This window comes from Panicum virgatum, chromosome 1K (genome assembly GCF_016808335.1).
Source record: "Panicum virgatum strain AP13 chromosome 1K, P.virgatum_v5, whole genome shotgun sequence".
NCBI lineage: Eukaryota > Viridiplantae > Streptophyta > Magnoliopsida > Poales > Poaceae > Panicum > Panicum virgatum.
This window is the reverse complement of record NC_053136.1, coordinates 17,705,457-17,716,146: the sequence shown is the minus strand read 5'-3', so window position 1 is coordinate 17,716,146 and position 10,690 is coordinate 17,705,457. Positions and strand designations below refer to the sequence as shown.

Genomic DNA, 10,690 nt, shown 5'->3' with positions numbered 1-10,690 from the left:
TAGTAGTTTGAGCTATAGCAGTACCACCCCTCTTGTAGTGTTCAGTAGTAAGCTTGTAAAGTTTCAGTAACTTTGTTTCAGTTATTTTTGGATTTGATACTTAGCTAAGCATGTTCACAAAAGAAATTAAGTAGTCCTCTTTTGTCCAGTAACTCCTTAAGCATGCAATTTTGGGTTTGGTAGTCAGTAGTTTAGTAGTTACAGTAGTTTTAGCATTTTTTCAGCAGTTTCAGTAATTTTTTTTAAGCAAGCCGTTCAGCATTTTTCAGCAGTAATTTCCAGCATTTTCAGCAGTTTTCAGCAGTAATTTTCAGTACTCATTGAAGTTTTTCAGTAATATAAAATGCAACATTTTTCCCTTTTTTTTCTTTAACATGTTGCTTTTTCTTTTATTAGATATATTACTTGGACAACCTTTTTTGTCCTTCACACATGCTCATAGATGCAAAAGAAACTCCACGTGCTGTATTGTTCAACAAGACAATTGTCGACAAGCTTGCAAAGGCTGACAGGAAACAATCCCAGGATGACGGGACCGTCACATATGGCAATCTCCCAGTAAGCGATAATCTTTTTTTTTCTCCACTTGAATGTCTTTATTCTTTAACCTTTTTTCTAATCAGTTTTTCTACTTTCACTATTTTTTTTAGTTTCGCAGCAAAGTAGGAACGTGCTATGAAGATGTGCGTGGCAATGATGCTCCCAGTCCCGAGGAGGTTGTGGCCCCTCCACCAAAGCGCAGTCGTGCAAAGACAAAGGAAGCTGCTGCCCCCATCGCACCCAGCGCCCCTAGAGTAAGCAAGCGCATACGATTAGTTGCGCCATCCTCGCGCACTGCGCACCCAACTGGAAATGCACCTGGGGGCACGTGTGATGTCACAGCTACCTCGATGCGTCTCTTACCCCATTTAGCTGACTTCATCTCTCAGATTGGCAATGTCAAGCAGCAAAATGATGCCTTGAAAGCTCTGCACGATTGTGATAGAAGAATTTATGCGGGGATGGAGAAATTTGAGCAGGGCAGCAGACTTGTAGCCGAAGGGAAACTTGAAATCAACGAAGCACACAAGCATGCTGTTGATGAAATCAAGAGGATCTTTGGAGGCGTTGGAGCGGTCAGTTTCCTAACTATTTAACTTTTTGTCAGCAGTCCCCCTGCCCTTTTTTGTTCAGAATTTTTTCTGAAAGTTGTTTCTAGTAACTATAGGGTTACCTTTTTTTTCTTATTATTAGGGAATGTTTGGTCGCGGCGCTGATGTAATGCAAAAGGGTGCTGCGTCTAGTTCTACGGCACAACCAGCAGCAGCAGCAGCACCACCACCACCCCCTCCCCCTCAGGTGTGCACTCACACATAAGTTTTTCTTTTTTTTAGTATTTTTTTGAGTGGTCTGATTCGTTAGTAATTTGAGACAGTTCAGTAACTGTAATTCTTTCAGTAAGTCTATCTCTTCAGTAATTATTCTTTTTCAGTAATTCCAATCTTTTCAGTAGTAATTTGATTGTTGACTTTTTTTCAGCAGCCCCCCTTTTTTTGTTCAGAATTTTTTATGAAAATTGTTTCTAGTAACTATAGGCTTATATTTTTTCCATATGATTAGGGAATGTTTGGTCATGAAGTTGATGTAATGCAAAAGGGTGCTGTGCCTAGTTCTATGGCGCAATCAGCTGCACCACCACCACCACCACCCCCACCTCTGGTGTGCACTCACACACAAGCTTTTCTTTTAATTATTTTTTTTCTGAGTGGTCTGATTCGTCAGTAATTTCGAGACAGTTCAGTAATTGTATATTTTTTCATGCTACATTTTTTAACTTTTTTTCTTTCTGCATGGGTGGGGGGTAGGGGGACATGAGGATGCCTGTGGATGATAGCGGAAGTGGTCAGGTTGACGTGGAAAAGGAACATGGATCAAGCTCTGGGACACCGCCACCACTGCTGCCTACTGTAGGGACTTCACTTTGATGTTTAGGACCTTTGTAATTCAGTCAGTTCCGGATCAGCATTACTTACCTTTCAAATATGTTAAGTATTTTTTTATATTTCCAAGACATCTCCAGTATTTTAGTAAATTATAATACCCCAAGCATTCAGCATTTTTTTCACTGTTTTGACCGATCCAGTAATCCAGCCAATTATTATTGTTTTATAATTCCTCCCATCTAATAATTTTTTATCAGATTGATAAATTGGTGCCGGCCTTTGATGCAACGCCCTCATTTGAGCAGCAAAACACTTAATCCACATATGGTTCTGCTGGTGTAGTTGAGCACTTGTTTGATCGGGAGACATGGAATGACAAGGCAAGTTTGCTCCGTGAAATCAGCGAAACCCCACTTCCAACAAATGATGAAGGCAGAACGATGAAACTTGGTGCGTGCAAGGGACATGGATCCAGCTCTAGGACATCAGTTCCTCCACCACCACCACCACCACCACACCCTGCTGTATGGACTTTTTTTTTCACTCCATGTTTAGCAAGGTTCTAAAAAACGGTAGACGCTAGGTGAACGCTTGCCTATGGTTTAGAGTTTTTTGTGATTAAATGTAGATTGAACATGATTAAACGTGTGTTGTGATTAAATGACACTGTGATTAAGCGCAACGCTTGGCCACCATTCAGCGTTTAATCAAGATTAATCGACGTTTAAAAACGTTTTTTTAGAACACTGATGTTTAGCAGTTTTTTTAAATTCATACCGTGTCCAGTATTCTATTCTTGATTCTTTGCAAGTTATGTCCAGTATTTTAGTAAATTATGTTCATTATTTTATCCAGTAATTCAGTATCCCTTTTTTTGCATTTTATCTTGATTTTTTGCTTTATATGTGATCCAGTATTTTATTTGATCCAGTAACCCAGTACTTCAGTATCCCTTTTTTTTGCATTTGTCATTTTTTTTTGCTTTATATGTGATCTAGTTTTTTATTTTATCCAGTAATGCAGTATTTTTTATCACTGTTTTTATACTAGTGCATTTATATTGTTTTCATTTTTCAAACCACCATTTATTACTTTGTAATTTTCCTTTTTTTCCATGAAATTTTTTTGTTTCCAGATTGGTGAGCCGGTCCATGAGGAATGTGATGCCTCCAGTTTGACAGCACCTTCACCTCACCCACCGATGTTTGACAAGTCGCCACATTCGCTCGATAAATCATATCCGGCCTTTGATGTAATGCCCTCATTTGACCATCGAAATACTAAATCCACAAATGGTTCTTGTGGCGTCGGTGAGCATTTGTTTGATCGGGAGTCTTGGAATGATATGTCAAGTATCCTCCGCGAAATCAATGAAACTCAGAGATCAACAAATGATCAAAGTGGAATTTGTGAATCATTGACAAGGCCACGACATAAGATAACCGAGGTCATTTTCTGACACCCCCCTCTCCCCCAGCTTTATTTTTTTTCACACATAGGAGAGTGCTTTGATGAGGTCTTTTTTTTCCTTCTTTTTTTGTAGGGTGACATGTCAAAAGAAACAATCTATGATTCAACCCCAGTGCACACCTATAAGAGGCGGTATCCGAAAAAAAGATGGACATACCAGAGGAGTATCGGCCCCCTGCCGAGTTAGGATGTGAATTGGTCACATTCCAACTGACTAACAAGGTTACAACTAGAAGCAGCAAGTTCGTGTCCCCTTTCAAAGCACCAATTTTATATCGCCAGCCACCTAATGTCGAAAAAGCAATGAAACTTCGGGACATAATCTTGGCATCACCTTCGAGCAAAGAGTTGCGCACGTAAGACTCTCCACTAATAATCCTGGGATATTTCCTTTTTTTTCTTGCCCTTTTACTTTTTTTGACATTTTTTTATTGTTTTGTATATGATGCTGGCGCAGGTTTCTGAAAGCAAAAGAAGAGTACCACGTCCACATAATTGATACCTATCTCGAGGATAGATCAAACGTTTGCGATTCTTTCGCGGACAATATGCCATGTAAATACTCATTCATCCAGTTCTTCGGGATGTGCTTGATGCTAGACAAGAAAGAACTAAACCCCAATTCTGCTGGATATAGGATCATCCTACCACCCTCACTTACGGTATGTCTGTAGTAATAAAGTACTAGTCTCAAATTTCAGCAAAGCCCCATCCCCCTAGCAATTTGTAATTTATCCCAGCAACCTGTAATGCACATGTATTTTTTTAGTAACCCGGTAATTCTGTTATCAAGTATACTTGATAATTCAGTAACCCAGTAATTCAGTATCTTGCCTGGCTCCTTATACTATCACGCTCATTTCAGTAATTCAGCAACATGCCATTTTAGTAATTCAGCAACATGCTGTTATATCATTTTTTTAACAACTTTTACTGACTGAACAAAAAAAAAAGGATATGGTACTGTATGAACAGTATTGCACAGGGTCCCGTACTCACCTGAAGTCGCACTTTCATATTTGGAGGGTTTTTTCAACCCGGAAGAAATACTGCATGCTAAACTTGTAAGCAATGCATTTTTTCAGTTACGTTTGTTTTCAGTAATTCAGTAACCGATACGTTTGTTTTCATTTTTTAACAATTCATTTTTGACTCTTTTTTCTACTATTCCCCCCAGGTTTTCCTACCTGTTTTACAGAAAATGCACTGGGTAGTATACTGTGTGAACTTGGTACACGGACAAATTGATATTCTGGACCCATCCCCGTGGACTGACCAACAACAAAAGCAGATCCATGGAGGCATAGCTCATCAGATACGCAAGAGGCTTAATGATATTTTTCAGAGCTTTACCGGTGGCAGGTTCATAGATTTCAGCCATTGGGGTTTGCCATACGTTCCGGTCCCGAAGGTTGTGGTTAGCAATGATTGTGGATTCTTTACCATGCTTTTCCTAGAACATTATGATGGTGAGAATCGGAAGTTGAATATCAACATAGATCCGGTGAGATAGTCGTTCTTTCACACAGTTTTTTTCTCCATGCCATCCCCCTTTTTTTTGGCTGTTTTCGCTCAACTGATTTTATACGCGTTGTTCAAATGCAGCTACTTGGAGCACAATACAGGGCCCAACTCCTCTACTGTATTGTGTTCCACAAGCGCAACGACATAACCCCTCTACCTGATGTGATTGAAGAACTAGCGCCATGGCATTCGCATCATATTGAGATGCCACAGTAGGACTTGTTGCCTCATTCACATGACACCCAAGTTCACAAGGGAGACAGTTCCAAGTGAAGAGAATGGATGCTTTGAGTTTTATGCAGACTTTTTTCATTTTTTTAGAGTTTGCATGAGATAACCAGACTAACTATGTGTATATGCTCCCACACAGATAACCAGTAATTTTCAGTACTGTCCACCTTGTACATGCGGAGGTTCAGTAATCAGTAGTTTCAGCATGTTTTTCCTTTTTTAACTGAAGTCTGGATTCAGTAATCAGTACTCCAGTAATCTCATGATTTCATTAACCACGAGATTCAACTTTTTTTGTGTACATATCTGGATTAAGGAATCAGGAGATTCAGTAACCAGTTATTTTTCCAGTACCGTGCATTTTTGTACATGCGGATGTTCAGTTCAGTATTTTTTTTTTCTTTTTAGACGTGGCAGGATTCAGTAATCAGTAGTTTTAAGTTGTAATGCGGAGCAAATGCATAGTTTTTTTTCGCGTACATATCTGGATTCAGTAATCAGAAGATTAAGTATTTTTTTCTTTTTTTTGCTTACATGTCTGCATTAAGGAGATCCGAAATTTCAAAACACAATTCAGAAATCCAGTTATAAACATTCACGCAATCCAGTAGAATAGGCTTTGACATCTAAAAACAAAGATATCTACTTTTGCTCTCATCATCTTGACCATCTTCTATTGTGCTATATCCAAAAATAGGTCACCACTAACTACATGTATTGGATTCAGTAATTCGAAGAAGCAGTAATAAATACTTTTAGCAATCTAGTAATACATTTGTTTCATTTCAAAAAATCTACTCGGTCTCGTCATCTTCCATTTCAGAAGCAAGGTCATCTTGTGTGTCATCGCTCTCATAGCTACCCTTCCTCTTTCTTGTTCCACTCCCCACGGGCCTGCCCCTAGGCCTTTTGGGAGGTGGGGCTTCTCTCCCACACGTAGTAATATTGTGTCCGCTCTTGTTGCATCTCTTACACCAACACTTACGGTTTTTTCCTTGCGGTCTTTTGAAGTGTGGGGCCGGGAGATCAACACCCTCCACCCCCTTTGTACGGCTCCCTTTTGTGCTAGAGATTGGGGGGGCCGATGCTGATACAACATGATTCTGCCCAGCCGGCACCCCTGATGCAGCAGCTGGTGGATCCAAATCATGTGCCACCCCTAATGCAGCATTTGGTGGACCCAAATCATGAGGTATCTGGTCAACAACTTGAAGTGCCTGGCGAAGCAATTCTTTGCACTTGGCTACCCCCTGCCAGTAATCCAGTAATATATATATGAGATCATCAGCCCATTAATATAAGAGAGTGTCAACAGCATACTTAGTAATTCAGTAATACAGCACCAAACATCAAAAAAAAATTTCTAACCTCACTGGACATGACAGACTTCTGTTGCAGTGCACACCAATCAGGTAATAGCTCCAGCATGCGGCTTGCTTTAGTGTCTCCACTCGGTCCAACATATACTTTATCGTGTCTATCAAATGGGGGTAGCTTCCCTGGCATTCCTTGTATACCTTTTGGGGATATACCGGGATGGGATATGCGCCACTTGCAGGTTTGTAAGCACACACAAAAGATGCGGGCAAAACATACCTGCAAGTTCAGTAATTCAGTAAAGCGGATAAACATTTTTCTGCAACGAACCAGAAAATAGAAGGAACATTTTTCTGCAAGGAACATACCCGTGTGCTCAATTCTCATGCACTCGCAATTAAATTCTGATTCCTCAGGAATTTCCTCATTCACTACAGCTTTCACCCAAAATTCATGACATAACCAAGGGAAATCAGTTGGGGGCCTTGTGTGCTTCACCATGTAGTAACCAGCCTTGTCCGGGTCTGGACGCACACGGAAAGCAGTGCTTGATTTGAGTCTACTCACGAACACCTTGTACACAGCTCTGGTGTACACTCTGCTAAGCTGATTGTCGTAGCCATAAAATGTCGAGGCAATAACCGGGGCCTGCAACAGCAAAAATCATTTTGTTAACGCACAAATTACTGGAAGTTCACATTTTTTTTCTATCCCTTTTTTTTCTAAATTTCTTTGGACTTAGGTTTTCACCTGCGAATTGAACTCCTCTTCTGCCTCTTTCTCCTTATTATGCGCCAAAAGTTCCAAGAATGACTTCGCAAACTCATGTATTGCCGTTGAATTGTCACAATAACCATGCTTGACGGTAGAATTGACACTCTCACTTCTTTGTGTCGAAGTCATCGTCCCGCAGAATATCTCTTGGAAATAAGCACCCACCCACATGTTCCTTTCGTCGTACAACTTCATCAGCACTTTGGACTCATGAACTTCATATTTGTCAAGCATTGCAGCCCAGGCTTGCTCAAATTCAATCGGTCTGAGTGGATGATTGATAACAGAAGTTAAGGTTTCAGACAGTCCGGGATGTTGGGTATTAAGCTGATTCAGCTCATTCCGAAACTTGTTCGTGACATGCCAGCGGCAATATCTGTGGTACGTCTTTTCAAATACCAAATTTATTGCCTTCTCAATTGAAGAATCTTGATCTGCGTCAAACAATCAACATTAGCATTTGTATAAGTAACTCGGTAATTCAAATTTCATAACAGTAATTCTACGAACAAATTCAGTAAACGATACACTTCAGTAATTCGGTAATTTAAATTTCATAGCAGTCATTCTACAAACAAATTCAGTAAATGATACACTTCAGTAATATTTTTCGAGTATCCCAGTAATCGTTTTTTATCCTCTGAAGTAATCAAAGCAAATCCATTTACGCAATATTGGTGGAATTCAAAATAAAGCAACAATCCATTCAGTAATCCTTTTTTTTTTAGTAATCTGAGCAAAACTCAAGCAAGCAATAAGCCAACAATCATGTTAAATTCAGTAATGATTACCTACGAGGCACAAGTCATAGCATACATACCTGTGAAGATAACAATAGGATCCTTGCCCCCCATACAAGCTCTAAATTGCTTGAACAACCACTCAAAGGTATCTGCTCTTTCGTCCCTCAATAATGCCTGACCAAAAACAACATTTTGCAACTTGTTGTTGAATCCAACAGACATTGCTAAAGGCATGCTATATTGATTGGTGCGGTACGTCGTGTCAAATGTCACCACGCTAGAGTAGTCTGCATACACACGGCAAAAAAACCCCCCCAAAGTCAGTAATCCAGTACGTGTGTAGTTTTTTTTTGCCCAGCCCCCAAACTGAGTATCCCAGTAAAACTTGATTAGTAATTTCAGTACCTCCATAGTCATCCTGTTGACCGGCGTGGCTCCAAAAGACATTCTTGACGACGTTCTTATCATCAAGTTGGAACTCATAAAAGAATTGTGGATTATTTGCTTTGCACTCTCTAAAGAAGGCCAGGAGCTTCGGTATATCATCCATCCGTTCTTCCCGAACATGCGCAGCTCTCCTGCGAGGATTGGGTTGTGTACAACATCATCATTTATTTTAGTGTCAAAATATTTTTCTACAGTATGTAACATGCCAAAGAAAAGGATAGCCACAGGAAAGTCACCTATTCTGAACGTCTCTCTCAGTCAAATGTAGATTCTCAACCCCACCCGCAACACTACATAGGACACGCATAACATTGGGGTGAGGGACTTGACTAGCATGCATTGTGTCAACTAGGTTCATCACAGACGGATCTTCAACCTTGTGCGCCCTCATACGCTTCGCCATGCTTGGTGTTGGATTCAGCTTGTGGTTATGTTCGAAAACAATGCGTGTAAAAAAGACACGCCCTCCACCTCGCGCCTCTCTTGCGCACACCATTGCCTTGCAGCCATCACGTTTTGAAGTCTTTGACGTCTTACGGTCGCCATCCTGAACCTTTGTGTTATGCTTCCCTTCCAACGAGCAACAGAAATCCTTTCCAGTTGTCCCCCTTTTCCTGTTCTTCTTTATTGGAAAGCCAATACGCCCAGCATACTTTTTGTAGAACAAAAATGCATCTTCAAAAGACTCAAAGCTCATCTCAAAATTTGGAACAACTTCAGGATCCAAATCCTCGCCCTGCCATGAGAATATGTCAACAAATTACCAACAGAAACACATCCAGCAATTCAGTAATATGAGCATTCTTTTTCAAAGACACCAAATAAATGCAGCAGGGAATTTACACTTCTTTTTTTACAAAACACTCACATGTGTGTAAGTTTGGTTGACGTCAGGTGTAATCATCTCTGAAGGCGCAGCACACGGCGGTGGCGTCATAACAGCTGGATACCTCATATCATGTCTTAGCCAGGGAGGGCTACATCTCAATGGTTGGGCATTCATCACCACTGGTGTCCTCAACAAATTGCCATTTGCAGCACCCCCCTCAGGGACTGAATCTGGGGAAGGATGCGGAGCTGTCCCCGATGGAGGCACAGATACTTGAGATGCCATCACACGCCTACTAGCAAGGCTGATTGCTGGGCTCGAGCGATTCATTGAAATATCATCACCCTCCATATCCGTAGCACTGCTACAAAGTAAAAGAAAAAATAATGACACATCACTACATTTCATCACTACATTACTACTGAACACAATACTACTTCGGAACATCCTACAAATGCAAAACACAAGGATGCAATATTAGGCACTGAATACTGAACATCCTACAAATTTGAATACTGAACATCTGGTTTTCAAATACTAGGCACTGAATACTAAAAACACAAGGATGTAATACTAGGCACTGAATACTGAACATGCGTAGTGCTGAGCAGTGAATAATGTGTAAAATAGACCAAAATCACTGAATCCCGAAATGCTCCCCAATGGATAAAAATATTAGGGGGGATCAAATACTGAGGACACTAAATAAATTCAGTAATAGGCCAAATACTGAACAATGTGCAAGGCACAAATAGAAGATGACACGGTCTTCAGTAATTTTCCAGATCCCAATATAAGGTTTTCAGAAACATGCAATCCACCAAAAATCCTCCACGAATTGACCAAAATGTCAACAAATTACTAGCACAGAGAGATTATGGTTGAGAAGAGAGCTCAATTACCGATCTCACTCCACCAATCCCAGCAGACCTGGCCTCCCCCGCACCGCCTGCTGCTCGCCGCGCCGCCGCCGCCTGTGCTTTCCGCTCGGCAGGCACCGCGCCTGCTCTCTGGACCACCGGGCCGCCGCCGCTCGCTCCGCGCATAGAAGCTACGCGGGTACCCCTCACGATCCCCCCGCTCGCCGCGCTGCTTGTTGCTCCCACCTCGCCACTCGCCTCGGCACGTCTCGCACTCGCCGCTCGCCGCGCTCCGGGCGTCTCGCGGCTCGCGCTCGCTCGCCGTAGAAGCTAACGCACCATGAGGCCGCGACTCGCGCTCGCCGCGCTCCGTGCGTCTCGCGGCTCGCGCTCGCGAGGTCTAATTGGGTTGACGGGTGGGTCAGGCCGGAACAGATGGTTGTCTATTGGGACGTTGGGTGTAGAATAGCGCTGCCGTATATATATATATATATATATATATATATATATATATATATATATATATATATATATATATATATATATATATATATATATATATATATATATATA

General features: G+C 41.3%; 1 protein-coding gene across 1 annotated transcript; it reads right to left on the bottom strand.

Annotated features, from left to right (window-relative positions):
- Nucleotides 1-6,627: 6,627 nt before the first annotated feature.
- On the bottom strand, nucleotides 6,628-7,381 carry LOC120653481 (protein FAR1-RELATED SEQUENCE 5-like). The gene is made up of 3 exons (XM_039931220.1): nucleotides 7,215-7,381; nucleotides 6,833-7,112; nucleotides 6,628-6,743 (listed from the first exon to the last, which is right to left on the bottom strand). The coding sequence occupies exons 1-3, from the start codon at nucleotides 7,365-7,367 to the stop codon at nucleotides 6,628-6,630; spliced, it is 549 nt and encodes a 182-aa protein (XP_039787154.1). The 5' UTR covers nucleotides 7,368-7,381.
- Between the last annotated feature and the right edge of the window lie 3,309 nt (nucleotides 7,382-10,690).